The sequence below is a fragment of the Panthera pardus genome, unplaced genomic scaffold (assembly GCF_024362965.1).
Source record: "Panthera pardus isolate Hobbes unplaced genomic scaffold, ASM2436296v1 HiC_scaffold_8, whole genome shotgun sequence".
NCBI lineage: Eukaryota > Metazoa > Chordata > Mammalia > Carnivora > Felidae > Panthera > Panthera pardus.
In genome coordinates this window covers 90,601,381-90,620,448 of record NW_026527013.1, presented here as the reverse complement: position 1 = coordinate 90,620,448, position 19,068 = coordinate 90,601,381, and the positions used below count along the sequence as shown (strand labels likewise).

The window sequence follows — 19,068 nt, the reverse complement described above, 5'->3', positions numbered from 1 at the left end:
TTGTTGAAGGTGCCTGCCTTCCTTCCTTCCTCTTTCCTTCCTTCATTCTTTCCTTCCTTCCTTCCTTCCTTCCTTCCTTCCTTCCTTCCTTCCTTCCTTCCTTCCTTCCTTCCTGTTTAGTTATTTATTTTCAGAGAGATTGGGCATGTGCACAAGCCAGGGAAGGGCAGAGAGAGAGAGAGAGAGAGAGAGAGAGAGAGAGAGAGAATCCCAAGCAGGCTCCACGCTGTCAGTGCAGAGCCCTATGCCGGGCTCGTGGTTCCTGAGATCATGACCTGAATCGAAATCAAGAGCTGGACACTTAACTGATGGAGCCACCCAGGCACCCTTTATTTATTTTTAAGAAAATCTGTTTAAAATCTGGTTTACCGTCTTAGTTGCAACTCTGGAAGGCGGAGTGGCAGAATTTCTCTTTAATAGATTTTTTTCTTTACGTTTTTAAAAAAGTTTTCCAAACCTTGGGTAAAAAAGACATAAACTCTACCATCTGAACCATTTTTTAAGTGTACAGATCAGCAGCATTAAGTACATTCTCATTGCTTTGCTATCATCACCAACATCCATGCGTAAAACTCCTCCATTTAGCGCTGGGTTTGTTTTTTTTCTAAGCCAAAGAAGTAATGTAATTTGCCTTTTTAGTGTAACCTACAGACAGATGGTAGAATTGATGAATGTCACATTCAGTAGCTTGTCTTTTAGCAATTAAACAGGTTGGAAGTGCAGCATTATGAGTTAATAGAGAAATAGGTTATTAAATTTGTTTTCATTTATAAACTCTCCTTTTTTTAATCCTTTCATTTGTTGAGTGATGAGTTCCTGCAGTGAAGTAGTCTCGGGATAGATTGGAGTTCAAAGCCAGAAGTAAGACACAGACAGGTTTTTTTTGGGGTTTCATGCTGTCTCCAAAATGGTATTCCTAAAAGCTGTTTTTCTGTTTCCAAATACAAGAACAAATAGATAAGCAAATTATTAAAGGATCGTTAATTCTTTCCCATTCATAGAACCTGTCTCTCTTACTGGCTAGAGAAGGTATTAGCATGGGTGGTGGGTTTACTGATGAAAGGGAGACAGGAAGACAGCAGTAGTCTTATGGGGAAAATTAGTGGAAGATCCTCAATGAATAAAGAGAGAACCTGGGATCCTTCTAGCCAGTGAAGACTTTAGTCTAGCAAGACTCTTTAAAAAAGTTTTTTTTAATGTTTATTTCTTTTTCACAGACAGACAGTGAGAGCCAGGGAGGGGCAGAGAAAGAAGGAAACACAGAATCCAAAACAGGCTCCAGGCTCTGAGCTGTCAGCACAGAGCCTGATGCAGGGCTTGAACTCATGAACCATGAGATCATGACCTGAGCCAAAGTTGGACGCTTAACCAACTGAGCCACTCAGGTGCCCCTCAGTCTGGCACGATTCTTCAGAGGATAGCAAGGTCACTATAGAATAAGCTGATATAAGGCTGGAATGTTGTCAGCCACCTATGCAGAAAGAGCATAGCTCTCACTAAGGGGGAATTTGAGTGCAAAAGGGAAACAGTCTGAAAAATACCTGTGGAATTAGCCTGTTGTAAGATGCTTCAGTTACTTTCCTAGAAAATCTGTATATTTTTTAAATCTATATTTGCCTTTTACTTGTGAGCTAATTCCTTGGTTCCCTTGTAAGCAACCCTGTTGGGGTAGACTACCTAATCATTATGAACACTACTCCTTATCTGGGTGCTGTGGTGGTGCTGGCTGGCACTGGCTTTTGGAAACTGATTATTAGTTTGAAACAGGCCTGGGTGGAGTATTTCACACCATGGAAACTGGCAAATTGTACAAACCAGGTGCCTCCTTTCCCCTGAGAGCTGGTTGTTAAACATTCACCAGCATATCACTGATTAAAGGTATTGGCCAAAGGTTCAAAAATCTATCATAGATTTGATGCTTAAATGGAAATATTTCTATTTGAAGAAGGCCAGGGACATTTTTTTTTTTCACATTATTTACCAGTCTTCCAAAGATAATGTTATGAATCTCACACTCCAGCTAGAACTTTTCTAAAAAAAATTGACTAGTAATCAAGGCACTATTAATTTTTATTTTAAAAATGATACTACTTACTTTAAAAATGGTACTGACTTTAAAATGACAATACTGACATGATGGCTGGGGACATTTTTAATCTTGGCATTTTCTCTGAAGTCTGAATTTTCATTTATTTCCGCATAATGTGATTATGTCTGCTCTAGAAACTGTTTTAAAAAGCATGAAAAACATATCTAAGTAACTTAGAAGCTTAGTTAATTCCTAGCACTAACCATGGTGCTTACCACATTCCTAGACATTAAAGTACTCCTGCAGGCAGTTATAGTAATAACTGAGTATTTGCTCAGTGGCCTAGATTTTCTATGGCTAATAATAACTATCATTTCTCATGTACCGATTGTATGCTAAACATTGTGCTGAGGGCTTTATATCATTCTCCCATCGTATCTTTATGACAACCCTCTCAGATAGATACCAGTGTTTCCATTTTATTGATGAGAAAAGTCAGAATTAAAGAAGTGAAGTACCTTACACAGGTCATATGACCAGGATGTGGCAGATCTAGGATTCAAGTACAGACATGTCTGATTCCAGAGCCTGCCTCTGATTTAGGCTGCCACGTCAGGATGGGGGACTTTACTGGGTCCCACGTGGGAGATGTAAAGCTTATTGGTGGATATCTTCAAGGGAGGATTTTAGAAACTCTTGTGGTTCAAGGATAAAGGAGGCTAAAAGTGTTACGGTTCTGGATTGGCATGCTTCTTGCAAGCCGTGGGACGATACCACAACCTTGGCTGGCAAGTGATGCCCATAGGTGCTAGACTCAGTAGTTAGGTCATAATGATGTGGCCCAGTAGTTGGGCCACAAGGAAAAAGAAAAGAGAAATATGATATGTGGCAACTTCAAATAATTGAAGAGTATTAGGGCAATTATTGAGTTGGACTTAATTTCTCCATATCGTAATGTCTAAATGAAATCACACCCAGAGTTTGGGCTCAGTTGAAATTGCTGTAGATGCTTCAGAATGTAATTGGGTAGGTTTTTTTCTTTTTTCTTTCTTTCTTTTTTTAATCAGGAGAAGCAGTACAGGCCTTTCCTTAGGAAAAGGCTGATAGGAATGTTCAGGTAACCATTGTAAATTTTTCCAGAAGATTGATGGGCAGGCTATATTGTATAATCTTTATTAAAAAAAATCATATAAAAAACCTGGCTGCGAGACTCTTGTAAGTGAAGTTGGTGAAGTCTGTGTTGTGCTAGAACTCTGGGTGGTATGCGAGTGGGAAGCTTGTAGGGCTCAGGAAACGGCATAGAGAGGCCTCTGGTTGTTAACTGACAGTGGCCCCCACTGTCCTCCTGTCCCGTCTGCTGGGGCAAGCTCCTCAGTCTCTCAGGTAATACTGCTCCAGGCAGGCCCCTGAGATGCCCTCATTTCCCTCCTTCTGTCTGGTAATTCCAGGCTTAGCTCCAGAGAACTATGCTGCTTCTCCAAAGCCCTGGTGCCAGGAGACTTGTGTTTGTGAGTGTCACTGGTCATTTGAGGTCTTGGTGTCACTCAGGCCCAGCTCGCAGACAACATGCCGTTGCTGGACTACGACACTCCTTGTCTTCTCCCAGAGCAAGGGACAGAGACCCTATCTCTACTCCACCTCTTCTCCACTGTTGGGTCAACTCCCTAAAATCTTGCCTTGACCCTCTGGGGTCTCCTTGACCTTGTTAGATCATCACAAACAATAGTCTTTTTGGAATGCTTGCCTGGGTGGGGGTATACCTTCCTTCTCTCATCCCTCATTTCTTCTTCCCTTCCTCTCCTTCCCTCCATCCCCCCCATCTTTCCCTCTCCCTTTCTCTCTATCTCTGTCTCACTGGGGAAAAGGCCCAAACCTTAAAAATAAAAGCCTGGCTACTGGGAATGGGCAGAGGATTCCTTTACTTATTTCCTTACGTATTTTCAGACAAGTCTAAGGCACTGAGGTGGACATAAACATTACAAGATACCTCTCCCTCCTGGGAGTGTCTTCTGTTGCTTTCCCCTTCAAATATTAGTCATGACTTTGAGCACAATCATAGCACACTGTTTTCTAATTGAGGATGACCATTTAAGATAGCTGTAATTCCATTTAATATGTTGGCCTCAATTCGGTCAGAGTCTTGTGGGCGTTTTGTAATCTTGTGCTTTAGTATCTGTATAAAGTTCTAATATTTGGTTATCTTGGATCAAAAAGTGTTAATGTTCTGATTAGAAAAAGAAATTGAATATAATTTTTTTCCTTTTTTTCTTGATTTCTCTCAGATCTCTATTGTTACCTATTTATAGCCAGAGTCACTCATGACGGTTTCAGTGAACAGCTTTCAATTTCAGTTTAGAAGTAAAGGAAGAGGAGGGATTCTCCTGAAGAGAGAGTTGGTTTTAGCTTTCTGAGGGGGGGGAGATTGAGAAATCCATTCCTTGGCATCACAGCTCTTGCAAATGTAGACTTTTCCCCAGGATTCAACTCAGTCTGTTTCTGTTCTGTGGTGAGTTGTTACTGGGACAGTAGCAAGTGCACTTGGGCAAACAGTACCTGGGCACTAAGTGGCAGTCACATACTTTGCTGTAAGTCTGTTCCATGGAATACTAATCCCAAGAAATACTTCATGTAAACAAAGTGTTTGGAGGGTTTTCTGTGGTGAAATACTAGTTAGTATGTTTAGAAAATGGTGAATCCCCTTCATGGAGGGCTACAGTGAACAGTTTCATATTAAAGTCTCTGAGAAACCTAATACATATTTATAGAACATTTCCTGTGTGCTAAGTGCATCCTGTTTTGCTCAGAGTTTGCCAAATTTATTTGATTACAGGACTCTTTTATCTAATGTGTAGTTGAACCCCACAGGCTAATTTCTGCAGATATAATTTTTGGAAAACGCAGGTGTAAGCACACGTGCCTGGCTAATTTAGTAAACTTTTATATGGTTCTACTTACACTAGATTTAACTAATTTCTTTCTTTTTTTAAAACTTTTTTAAAAAAAATGTTTACTTATTTTGAGAGAGAGAGAGAGAGAGAGAGAGAGCATGTGCACATGTGAGCACACGAGCTGGGGAGGGGCAGAGAGAGAGGGAGAGAGAGATTCCCAATCAGGCTCCCCACTGATAGCATGGAGCCTGATGCAGGCTCGAACTCATGAACCCATGAGATCATGACCTGAACTCAAACCAAGAGTCTGATGCTTAATCAACTGAGCCACCCAGGCACTAGGTTTAACTAAATTCATGTGATTTCTTTGCTCTGCAGGTACATTTGCAGACTTAACTACATTGGTGTTTGTTTGAAGACCTTTCATGGTTGATGGTCAGGTGTGATATACACATATGGTTAAATCCCAGATCTGCAACCAGCTTGTATATCTTGGGCAAAATATTCAGTTCACAGCTACTTATTGAACTTTAATTTATTCACTGGAACAAGCATTTATCATTTCCTATGTTCTTGACAATAGGAATCCAAAAATAATTTTACAAAGATGACTGTTTTCTATGACCTTTCATTGTAATAAGAGCAGATGGGTAAACATGTTATAGTATTGGGGCAAAGTGAATGATAGATATAAACACCTAAGGTGATCTTACCAAGGAAGATGGATGACTTCTGTTCACAGGAAGAGGGCTCACAGTGAAGCAGGTAGAAGTTTGAAGTTCGGAATCATCTGTTACCAGCTTAATAACCTTGGAAAATTATCTAAGCTTTGGCAGCTTCGTGCAAAAAATTGTGTCCATACCGAGGATTGAGTCGATAAATGCCATATTTAATGGGCCATATATGTTAATTCTCTGAGCATCTCTGAAGCAAACCCTGAAGGAAGTTGTTGAATTCACTGATACAAAGTGGCCTTTGAGACATAGGAAACATGGACACAGGTGCAGACTGGGGGCAGCACTGGGTTTCCCTAGGTGCATTCTGAGAGCTGTATGAATGGTTGTCAGAGAATACAAGAGGGTACAGAGATTTTGGCAAATCTCACAGGCTCCTGTGTGTCATACCAAGGACTTTGACCTGGAGACAGCTATTCATGGATGTCTGAGGAAGTTAAATGAATTGATACATCTAATCTACAGTGCTAGGTAACATAATAATATAACTTAATGGTAACAACAATAATAATAATATTAAAATAATAATGTAGAATTATAACAGCTAACAGTTATTTGCTACATGCCAGGCACAATTATAAATGTTTTATATGTATTCATTCAAATTTATTTAGCATCACCACACCTTTTGAAGTAGGTACTTGTATTACATCACACTGGTAGGTCAAGGGCAAAAAGGGGATTTGAACCCAGGCAGTCTAGTTCCTGGGTTCATGTTCTTAACTCCTATGGTGTCCTGACTCTTTGGAATATTCTACAGTATATACTGAACAAGTGTTCGTCCTCTTCTTGAGACATCCATGCTCCCCTAACTTTTACCTCTTGAGTAAAATATAATGCAAGTTAATATCCAGATAACTAAATGATTTTAAAAAAAGCATGTAAAGGCTCAGATATATTGATTGATGGGTCATTTTAATGCATTAATGATCTTGCTGTAGATTTCATTCTTTTTTTTTTTTAATGTTTATTTATCTTTGAGAAAGAGAGAGCAGGGGAGGGGCAGGGAGAGAAAGAGAGAATCTCAAGCAGGCTTTGCACTGTTAGTGCAGAACCTGATGTGGGGTTTGGACTCATGAACCACCAAGAGTCGGACACTCAGCTGACTAAGCCATTCAGGGGCCACTACCTTCTTAATTGTATCTCTTTCTCTGAAAGGTAAGAGAATAACATTCAGAATTTATGGCACATTTGTAGTTGTATCCTCATATACAACGAAAAGTTGGTTAGTTAGTATTTTTTTTCCCTGTGCCTAGAATATTGTTGATGCTTAATACATATACTTTCATTATTCAATGTTTATTAGAAAAAAATTGGTACTTTATTCAACTGTAGAATTTATTATTTTTTAAAAGTAGGCTCCACGTTCAACGTGGGGCTTGAGCTCACGACCCTAGGGTCAAGAGTCAGACACTCCACTGACTGCGGCAACCAGGTGCTCCTCAGCAATACAAATTCTTATTTTAGAATAGGGTCCTTCTTCATTCATGTCAAGAAGAGAGGTGCTGTAGCCCTCTCATGGCTCCTAAGAAAGCTCTAGAACCTTGGAATGTTTGTGGATTAAATGTGGTGTTCTAAATTAGAGACCGACTTGGCTGTTTCATTCTGTAGGCAAAACACAGAGATCCAATCAGATTTGTGAAAATTTGTTTTATATGGAAAAGGAGAGGCATACTTTGTCCTCAATAGGCTTTGTCTGGAATGTTGACACATCAAGTTCCAGGTGGGAAGGGTGTGGAAGTTGCATGGGCTCAGCAACACATGAGGCAGGTGAAAGGCCTGAGCAAATGGGATTATGAAAAGGACAGCTCAGAAATCAACCTTTAGGTCACTTGTGGTGTTCGGTGGGAAGTGGCTGAGGGTGGTTCTCTGAAAAACATGTTTTATAAGGAGATGAGGGAATCAGCCCTCAAAACTGCAGAATCATATTAGGAAGTAGAGGGTGACTGACACCTTCTAAGGAAGAGGAAAAGTTCAGGATGATAAGAATCAAAGTGTTAGGACATAATTGGAAGTTGAGAAAACTGATTTCACAAATGCATGGTTTCTGGCCCCTTTGGTGACCTCATCAAGTACTCTCAATGTTTTCCTTCCCCTGACCTTCGCTGTTGTATTTTTTTCTATAAAACTTATGTCATCTTATGCCTGATGGACTGGAACTGGTATTCTCCCCTATTAAACACTGAAGTCAGAAAGCCACAATAAAAACCATTTGTTATTTTTTTTTTTAAAGATGAAAACTACCTTAGTTAGCTTTTTCTTATAAAAGGTTGGAAACCAATTTAATGGGGATTGTTAATCTGCCAGGATAACAAATCAATTTTCTTGCCAGGAGCTGTTTTTTTTTTTTTTTTTTTTTTTTTTTGGGGGGGGCGGGGCGGGGGCTGGGGATCATTTTCTGGCTCATCAGTCCCCTTCAAGAAGTGCAGTGACAGTCATATGGTCCTACGGACAGAGCTGTGTGAGGACCCATCCACTGGAAAGGATGTTAGAGGCGGGAATTGGTTTTCAGAGATGCAGGGGCAATGCTTTCACGAAATCCTCTTTTTCAGAGAAGAGCGAATTAGAGAATATTAGCCAGGACTGGTTTGTATTCATGCACTTGTTGGAATGTCTCCTATCTCACTTTAATTTTTGTAAAATGAGATGTAGTTTTTTTCTTTTCTGAGAATTTCACAAGTAAAAATATAAAAAGGTAGTTTTCACGTGTTGCCTACATCACTAGCCCTGAGGGAGGAAAAAGAAGATCTGAGATTTGCTGGACTCAGTATTGTGTTCAATTTCTCCTCGATGCCATTTTCTACTTTTTTGGTTTTGTTTTGTTTTCTGACTGTGCTGTCAGCACAGAGCCCCCTGTGAGGCTCGAACTCACTAGCTGTGAGATCATGACCTGAGCCGAAGTCGGATGCCCAGGCACCCCTTATCAATCTTATTTAAATTAAACTAAACAACTGAAGAAAAAAGAGGCACATTTGCTTGTCTTATTTCTGGAATTGATTTATTCATTTTCCCATAAATATATGTAATTACTTTTTATTTAGCTATTAACTTAGGTTTACAGATAAGATAGAATTTACAGTGAATTTAGCTTAGTGAATATAAATTTTGAATCTATTTTGAGGTAGATAAGTCTAGAGTAGATTAGCATAGAAACTCCATCAGAATAAGGATTGTTTCCAAAATATACGTGGTACGTAGTCTTTGCCAACCAAATACTGTGTACTCAGGAAGTATTTGTTGAATGACTTCATGTAATATAGTGTGATTCTCAGGTACTTATCTGTAATGACATTACATAGGCTTACTAACTTGTCAGCATCTCATTAAAAATTAAAAATTTCTTTTATTACTAGTTTTTATTGCTGTTTACTGTTTAGAAAACAAATTTCAGTAATAAATTATCTTGAATTAAATAGAAAAATGAATGAATTATGAATAAATGTAATTGATAGTTACCATCTTTCAAAGCATGAGGTCTCTGGAGGAAGAAATAGCAAAATTAAAAGGCCCTTGTGGTGAAAAGATTAAATAGATAGCCTTTATTGTTAGGCATAAGTCATAGATGATAATCAGCATATAAATGATTAATTCAGTAGCTGTTATTTAGTACATTGTACTGGGTGGTTGCATGATCATAGAGATGCTTTGAATTTTCAGGTCACTTTTCACTTTCAGAGTGATTTCCAGTGTCTCAGGGGACCACAGCAGTCCTGTGAGGGAGAAAGTGAAGTGATCTCTCACTGGAATATGAATGAATCAAGGTATAGAGGGTTAAATAAATTGCCCCAGCCTTTTTTGCTAGTTGGTGATAGATGACTATAAATGGTTTTTTTCCCTGTTTCTTCACACATGCATATTTCAACCTTTACAGAGTCACAGTAGCAGAAATAGAGGTCAGAAAAGAGGCATAAAGCTGAGGAAAAGAACACTGAGTTTAACACATGACCTCTTGGTTTAGATTGTAAGAGAATGGATCTTTTTTTAAAGTAGGCTTCATGTCCGGCACGGAGCCCAGTGGAGGACTTGAACACAAGACCCTGAGATCAAAACCTGAGATAAGATCAAGAGTTGGATGCTTAACTGACTTAGCCACCCAGGTGCCCCAAAAGAATGGATTTTTGACATCACTGTTTCTCTGGGTGCTTAGGTAAAATACTGTGAGATATCAGACTGTTGAGTAGCATGGGACCTTATGCAAATAAAGTTTTTCTGTTCTTAGGCCAGAACTTTGGTGTCTGCTTAACTTTAATTCAGTTCAGATACTGTAGGATTTTGAGGTTGTTGAAAAATCATATTTATTTAGAAATGACTGTTCAAATGAAACATAGTCAACTGGCATTTAGGAGAGTTACAACAGCTACTTACAATAACTATCATCCTGTTTTTGTTACAATAACTATCATCCTGTTTTTGTTGAAAGTGTCCTGTTATACTCTAAAGATATTTGAATGAAAATAGTTTAGTGCCTAAGATTACAAAAACTTTTACAATCCACCTAAAAAACCAGAGTCCGAGAAAGCAGTGTTGAAGTGGAAAGTGGGTTTGGCTAACATGGATGATACCAGAAGTGGGAAAACTGGTCATTATTGGTGACAGCCTAAAGGTCAGCAGTGCTGTGTTGGCATAATCTCATAGAGCACATTGTATTTAACAGGAACATGTGATTCTTCTCTTCCTTTGACATGTGACTCAAGAGCTGGATTCCAGGATGGACGAAAGATTGAGAAACAACAAATGATGAAAATGAAAAATGGTTTAGACTCTTTATTTCCCCTGGATCATTAGAAGCCCTGTAACCATTTGACTAGCTTTGATTACATAATTATTCTGAGGAAAGAAAAAATTATCAATCCAGTGGCAGAACTCTTGTTGTCTCAGACCCCTGAATTGTATTATTAATAATTATTGCTAACATATATTGAGTGATTTATGGCAGGCACACTGCTAAAGGCTTTTATTGAATCCCACAGCCGTTCTTTGAGTTAGATATTATTATTATCTTCCTTTTTACAGATGAGGACAATGAGACTTAGAGAAGTCAGTAACTTGCTAAAATATTTCATGAATGTGTGTTTTAGGAATGATATATTAAAAATTCCACAAGATTTCTCAGGATGGGGAATGGTTATTGCTCCATAATGCACAATAATCAATATTGTTTAACAACTCAAGACAGAAAATGAAGAAGGATGTAAAGTATAATTATGGATTCATTTGGAATTGCTTGACCTTTTTTGCGTCAATTATTATTATTATAAGTTGAGTTTTCCTGAGGTAGCTGCTTTGGAATCAGACCTAAATTTGGGTAACAGTTTTGCCACTTGTTAATGGATACCTTCCTAATTGGGTTATTTGAATATATTGTGCCTCATTTTTTTCATGTGGTAAATGGGCATAATATCTTCCTTCTTCACAGGTCTGTTATAAACATTGCTCCCAATTATTTGTGAATTCCATATTTGAAAATTCACATGCTTCATAAAATTTGTTGGTGACCCCCCCCCCCCCATCAATACAAATAATACTTTCACAGTCATTTGCAGACATGTACAGAGCTCTAAAAATTTGAGTCACCCTATCACACGGTCTCAGCTGAGGTCAAGCAAGGTGACATTCTGCCTTGTTTCTTACAGTGTCAACAAGTGTCCTCTTCACAGTCTATTCAGTGCACTTTTTTTTTGCGTTTTTATACTTTTATTGGTTATTTTACTGTCTAAAATGGCTCCCAAATGTTCTGAAGTGCTGGCTAGTGTTCTGAAGTGCAAGAAGGCTGTGATGTGCCTTGTGGAGAAAATATATGGGTTAAATAAGCTTAGTTTGAAGATGAATTATAGTGCTGTTGGCCATAAGTTCAATGTTAATGAATGAACAATGTACATTAAATAAGATATTTTTCAACTGAAACACACATGAAACAAGGTTACATATTGATCTGTTGCTGAAGATATTGTGGCCAGAGTCTCACAGGAGCCTAACCCTGTATTTGCCAAGGATAAAAAGAATTGACTGTGTAATAAATACTCAGAACTTTGACTGTCAACTTTGTCTTTCAGCCTTCCTTCTGGTCTTACAGAAGGAGCCACCTCTGAAAGAGTTGGGGCTATTCTTAATGGTTTTAACAGGGCAGTGAACACTCTGAAATAGCACAAGGCAATCTTCTTCTTAGCTTCTAGAGTCCCTTATAGTAACTTATAAAATATTACTTCTCATTAATTAAAAGTTCAGTTTGGGACACTAGACTAAACTATCTTGAAAGATTATTTTATGAGAAAATATTTTCAGCTTACCAGGTGGTGTAGTCCCTGCTGCAACTGTTCAACTCTGCCATTGTGGTGCAAAAGCAGCCATAGACAATAGTAAATGAATGGTTTTGACTCTGTGTGTGTGTGTGTGTGTGTGTGTGTGTGTGTGTGTGTGTGTGTGTTTTCCTTTAAAAGTTTTATTTATTTGAGAGAGAGAGAGAGAGCGCGCGCGCGCGCTGCGCGCGCGCGCAAGTGGGGGAGGGGCAAAGAGAGAGGGGGACAGAGGATCTGAAGTGGGCTCTGCACGGGCAGTGGAACCGATGCAGGTCTCATACTCCTAAACCATGAGATCATGACCTGAGCTGAAGTTGCACGTTCAACTTGGTTTCTTACAGTAGTTATCAGTTTACTAGAAGGCTTGTAAACCATAGAAGGTGAAATACAGTTTTTTCTGTTACTGTGTTTCTCTGCTGGTAGTGCTGGGAGTGGTAATAATAGCAGAGGGAGCATTTATTAAATGCCAGGCACTATGCTTAGCACCTTATACTATATTTTATTTAATTACTATAGCCGTGTGAAGCAATACTATGTTTATTATCTCATTTTCAGAGAGAGAACTGAGGACCCACAGAGGTGAAGTAACTCACTTAAGGTCATAGGAAGTTGTATAACCTGGTTCTAGAATGGTTTTGACTTTGTAGCCAGCATGCAACACCTTTTGCCTAACCTTTTCTTATTTTCTGGTGTTTTACTAATTTGGGGATGTTGAGAGTTGGAATTTCACTGTATAGACAAATTAAGCTTTTCTGAAGAAAAACATTCTATTTTTGTGAGTGAATAAGTAAGTAGATGAATGTGGGTTTTAGCTCTAATTCTTTATTTTTTAAAAATTAACTTGTTTGTGTATCTTCATAAGTATACAAATATGTTATAAAAGGAGAATCTATCCAAATGTGAGGCTTTGCTCCTTCAGTCTGCTGGGAGATATGTTTATATTGATCAATTAATTTGGAGGTTTTATTTTATTTGGAGGTCTTGTTTCTTTAATATCCTCATTAAATGGTTAGAAAGTCCTTTGCTTTTAAGTCACTAATATCATTTTGAACACAGAACCACACATTTGGGGGACATAGATTTGCATTTGTTGAATGAATAATAACTCAGCAGCACAACTGCATTCCTTGGTATAACTCTGCCAACTCTTTTTCCCATTGCCCATGCCTGCTGTGTCTGCTTAGTTCTCAGTTCTGAGTTAGTTCTCAGAATTAGCACAGAGCTTGTCATCAGCAATAAGATGGAGGTTATAAAAATGACTGTCACAGTTGCGAATATTGAAAAAGTGGAGATACTGGTGTAGCTGTTGCATGAGAAACGCTACCCTCCTATTACCCCTTTATGTTGAGTTCTCACTCACTGGGTCAACCTTTTATTTGGACTTGGTATTTGCCAGATAGATTTAGGAATCCAAAAATAATGATACTTGTTTCCTGGAAGCTCAAAGTCTCACATCAACTGATACACATATATATCACCTTATGAGTAAGTGTGTGTGTGTGTGTGTGTGTGTGTGTGTGTGTGTGTGTGTGTGCGCGCGCGCGTGTGCGTGTGCCTGATGCCTAAATGCAGGTGTTATGAGAAGAGGATTGTAGGAGGACAGAGGGAGGCACAACTGACCAACCTACTGCCTGGTGGGGGCAGGGAGGTCTTGTGAAGAAGGTCATTTTTGATGTAGGAATTGGAGTTTTCCAAGTGGAGCAGATGGATTCGTTAGCCTCTCTGGAGAAAGATGACCACAGTAGGGAGAGAAAGGATGAAAAAACTTGGGAATGATATGAATTTTGTTAGCTTTGGAAGAGGATGGGGCAACAGATGAGGCTGGGAAAATACGGTGGGGCCAAATTGTGAAGTGCATGTGGTAATAGGGACAACTTCAGAAAGCTTTAGGGGTGCCTGGGGGGCTCAGTCGGTTAAGCGTCGACTGTTGCTTCAGCTCAGGTTATGGGATCACAGTTAGTGGGTCTGAGCCCTGTGTCAGACTCTGCGGTAATATGACAGTGTGCAGCCTGCTTGGGATTCTCCCTCTCCCTCTCTCTGTCTGCCCCTACCCAGCTCATGTGCATGCTCTCTCTCAAAATAAATAAGTAAACTTAAAAAAAAAAAAAGCCTTAATTAGGGTGTAGCATGATCAGAACTTTATAAAAGTAATTCTGGTGACTAAAATTGATGGAGAAGTGCAGTGACTAATGGGGTCTATATTCTTCTGACTTCCAGCTTTCTCCTGTGCTTCTGGAGAGTATCTAGAAATGAAGAACCAGGTATGCAGCAAATGTGGCGAAGGTACCTATTCCTTGGGCAGTGGCATCAAATTTGATGAATGGGATGAATTGCCAGCTGGATTTTCCAACGTTGCAACATTCATGGACACTGTGGTCGGCCCTTCTGACAGCAGGCCAGATGGCTGTAACAAGTAAGAATCCAAGGGAGTCTCTGGATCTTGACTAAGTGCTTGAGAAGGGTATAGTTGCTCTTTTCCAGAAAGAAGTTGGGGATAATCTTGGTACTGAATGGGATTATAGATAAGCTAATTGCCAAGAGTCATTTTTTTTTTTTTTTGGACAGTCACTACAAATAATGTAGGTGAATTTTCATGAGGTTAAAATAATTGCTCTTAGGACATAATAGCTACCATATTGAAAAATGCAGTAAAGCTATTAGAAAAACAAATTAATTTTCTGATAATAAATTTATAACATTGAAGCCAGTGGAATTTTTACAAACCCTTCTCTGATTTTTAATGGGTAACTTTGGATTTGTTTTTCTTTTCCTCTGAAAGGAAGAATGTATAATCTTCATTTAGATACTCAATGATCTCCTGTAAGAGAGAGTAGGTTAAATAAGGTGGAAAGCTCTTTTGCTTAATTTCTACCTTTAAAAAAATTTTATAATTGAAGTATAGTTGGCATATGATATAACACTTTTAGACGTATAGCATAGTGATTTCACATTTATATATATTATGAAATGTTCGTGATAACTATAGTTACCCTCTGTCACCAGAGTTATTAAGATGTTATTGACTATATTACCTATGCTGTAATTTCTTCCTTTCTTTAGGGGATTATTAGCTTTGCCAATGACAACACTGGTGGAATGTTAAATTGTTTTAAAAAGATATAAAATGTTTATCTTTGGGCTGTAATCCTTCCTGTTCTCTTGTATTCGCTATATAACATTTCCTTCTATATGGCCATGTATAGAATAATTAAGCATTAGGCCTCTGGCTACTTTTGAACAAGAATGGCTTCTCAGGAACTGAACATTTTTACCATGAGCTAAGGATGCTGGGGAATAATTTAGCTGAGCTAAGATGCATTCTCTCCTTCCTACCTTCCCTTAATCCCTCTTGTTTTCCAGTGCTCTTTCTCTCTCTGCCAAGTGACATTTTTACTCTTTTGATAATCATTATTTCATTATATATAGAGAGTTGTGGCATTAGATATCATTAATGTCTAAATATATATATATTTATATGTGTATATATATGTATGTATATATGTACACACATATACATGTATATATACATGTATATACATATGTGTATAAATGTGTGTATATATTTTTTAAATGTAATTTAATATTTTTAAACAAAAGAGCTCTTTAGAGGACGGTACTAGTAGGATGTTATGGTACCTCAGATCTTTGTTTTAGTGTGCGAGAGATGTTGACATCGCTTCTTTTTCTACTTAGAATATGTAGTTTATTCAGTAAAGAAGTTTAATGATGAGTACAACTTTTTCAATGTACTGTATTGTGTAATTTTCTCAATGTGAATTTCAGTCTGATATTGTTATGATCATCTCCCTCCCTCCCTTCTTTTATCCATTCATCCAATCTTGCTTTAATTTTTTTTAATTGGTTGGGTCATATAGATGTATGCTGAACTTCATAAGGAATTGTCAGAGTTTTCCAAAATGGTTGTATCACTGTAGACTCCAGTGTGTGTTTGAATTCTAGTTACACTACACATTTACCAATATTTTGTTTTGTCATGTTTTGTTTTATTTTAGCCATTTATGTGTGTGTGTGTGTGTGCGTGCGTGCATGTGTGTGCACGCATGTGAAATGATACCTCCTTGTGGTTTTAATTTGCATTTCCCTTGAACACTTTTCATATGTTCATTGTCCATGTGTTTTATTTTTTTTGTGTGTATGTGAGATGTCAACATGTTTCACCCATTTTTTGGGGTCATTTTATTATTGAGCTATATGTGATCTTTGTGTATTCTAGACATGAGTTCTTGTCATGTATATATTTATATAAAACTTAATATATACGTGCATACACAAATACATATATATATATATGTGATGTTTTCTCCCAGTTGGTGGCATTTGCCTTTTTATTTTCTTTTTTTGATTTTTTTTTTAAAGTTTATTTATTTTGAGAGAGAGAGAGAGAGAGAGAGAGGGCAAGTGGGGCAGGGATAGGTAGAGAGGGAGAGAGGGAGAATCCCAAGCAGGCTCTGCACTGTCAGCACAGACCCCCATGTGAGGCTCAAACTCACAAACTGTGAGATCATGACCTGAGCTGAAGTCAGATGTTTAACTGACTGAGCCACCCAGGTGCCCTGCGTTTTCATTTTCTTAATGGTGTCTTTTGATAAACCAAAGTTTAAAATTTGAGAAAGTACAATTTATCAGGTTTTTTTTCTGTTACAGTCAATGTTTTTTATATCTTCAGATATCTTTGCTAACCTTGATTACAAAGGCTATACCTTACAATATGCATTCTGACAGCGTAATTATTTATTACTGTACCTTTTGCATAATATGTAAAACTTTACGACAGTGTGGTTACAATTATACCCTCATCTGTGTGCTATTGTCCTGTATTATATGTAGAAACATCTTATAAATCCTATAATACAATGAAACATATGTTAAATAATCAGTTGTTTTTAAAAGAACTAACGAGGTAAAAACAATATAGGGGCACCTGGGTGGCTCAGTCCCTTTAGCATCCAACTTCGGCTCAGGTCATGATTTCATGGTTCGTGAGTTTGAGCCCCACATCGGGCTGTGTCCTGACAGCTCAGAGCCTGGAGCCTGCTTCGGATTCTGAGTCTCCCTCTCTCTCTGCCCCTCCCCGGCTCATGCTCTGATTCCCTCTCTCAAAAATAAATAAACATTGGAAAAAAGTTAAAGAAAAAGAGATGAAAAAATATAGCTTTATATGTTTGTCTACATAGTCACCATTATGGCTGCTCCTTCTTTCTTTATATAGATCTGAATGTTTAGGATTATTTTTTTCAACCAGTGAAATTTTCTTTATCATTTCTCATAGTATAAGTCTGCTGCTCCCAAATTCTCTCAGCTTTTCTTTACCTAAAAGAAAGAAAGCCTTTCTTTTTTTTTTTTTTTGGCCTCCATTTTGAAGAATATTTTCTTGGACATTGGACTGTTGACTTTACTTTTCTCTTTCTCTGCTTTAAAGATGTTCTACTACCTTCTGAACTCTCCCTTATTTGTGATGAAAAGCTAGCTGTATTGTTTATGATTAATTCCCTTGTATGTAAAGTGCCTTAATTTCTCTATTTATAAAATGTTCTCCATATTTTTGCTACTTAGCAGTTTGACTATGACATATCTGGCATTGGTTTTCTTGTTTTTACTTCAAGTTTAGTGAGCTTCTTGGATTTGTAGGTTGATAGTGTCACCAAATTTAGCAATTATTTTAGCAGTTACTTCATCATTAATGTTTTTCTGCCTTTTTCTCTCCCTCTTCTGTTTCTTTAACTCCAGTTACACATAGGCTAGACCACTTGATATTGTCTGAAGGTCACTGAGGCTCCTTATTTTTTTTCAAATTTTTTTCTCTCATATTTCAGAATGCATGATTTCTATTGCTCTATCACTAACTATCTTTTTTCTTTTCTTTTTTCAGTCTCAAACTTGCTCTGAGCCCATCTGGTGAATTTAAAATTTTACATGTTATGATGTTTCAGTCCTAGAATTTCCATCTAGTTTATTTTATGGCTCTTATTTCCCTTAAATACTCGAGATTCTTTATTCCTTCACTTATTGTATTCATCTTTTATTTATAGTCGACTCTATTTGGAAGAACTGTCTTAAATACTTGCCTGGGATTTTTTTTCCTGTCTTTTTTCTCCATTAAGGGTCATATTTTCCCACTTATTTGCATGTCTAGTAAATTTTTATTATATCTTGGGCATTGTGAATGTTAAGGTGTAGGGAATGTGGATTATTTTTTTTTCTTCATTTTAAGAGTGCTGAATTATGTTCTGGCAGGCATTTTAGGTACTGAAAGAGCACTTTGACCTCATCAGGCCTGGTTTTATTATTTTTTAGGGTGGCTCTGTATTAGTTTCGCACTTAGTTCTAGGTCATGGCCTTTATTTTAGTGAGGGAGTTGGCAAACTGTGGCCTTTGGGCTCTCTCTTTGTTTTTGTAAACAAAGTTATATTGGAAGACAGCTGTACTCATTTATGCATTGTCTGTGGCCGCTTTTCAGTTACAACAGCAGAATTAAGTATTGCAGGAAGGACCAGATGGTCCACAGAGCCAACAATATTTAGTCTCTGGCCCATTATGAAAAGGTTTGCTAGTACATGCTTTAGGGCATGGCCCTTATTTTCCAAGATGTGGCACTTCTGGGGTCTCCCATAAATGCCCAGTATGGTTATCAAGTTTTCTCCTCTCTGGCTGACCTGGAGCTCCAGTGACTCCCATTAAAGTGAGCTCTGTGATTATGTCTCAGCTTTGCAGTGGCTGTTTTCTGCTATGTCTGGACACTCCAGCCCCAAGCCCAGAGAAACTCCATATGGACTTCTGGACACCCTGTTCTCTGATTCTCAGGCCTATAAATTCCAAGTGCTTCAGCTGCCCTAATGACTCATTTCTGCTCCTCAGCTCGGTGAGACTCTGTGCTCTGCTTGAGTGCTGTCTCCTGGTGCCACAGTCTGGGAAGTGTCCTGAAAAGTGAGGTCAGGGTCAGTTTGGGCATTTTCTTGCTCTCAAGAATCTCAGTCCTGCATTGTGTATTGTCAGTGCTTGAATATGGCTCATGTTTTTTCTTTAGTTTAACAGTTAAAGAGAAAGGGCAAATCCAAATACCAAATAGTGAGTCATGTTGGGATCTGGAAATCTCAGGCTTC

At 38.2% G+C, this 19,068-nt stretch overlaps 1 protein-coding gene across 1 annotated transcript in view; it reads left to right on the top strand.

Annotated features, from left to right (window-relative positions):
* ELAPOR2 (endosome-lysosome associated apoptosis and autophagy regulator family member 2) overlaps positions 1-19,068 on the top strand; it is a 176,541-nt gene that overhangs the window by 90,240 nt on the left and 67,233 nt on the right. Inside the window, exon 3 of the mRNA XM_019443170.2 lies at positions 14,165-14,360. Within this exon, the coding sequence (XP_019298715.2) occupies positions 14,165-14,360 (196 nt within the window). The remainder of the gene's footprint in view (positions 1-14,164; positions 14,361-19,068) is intronic.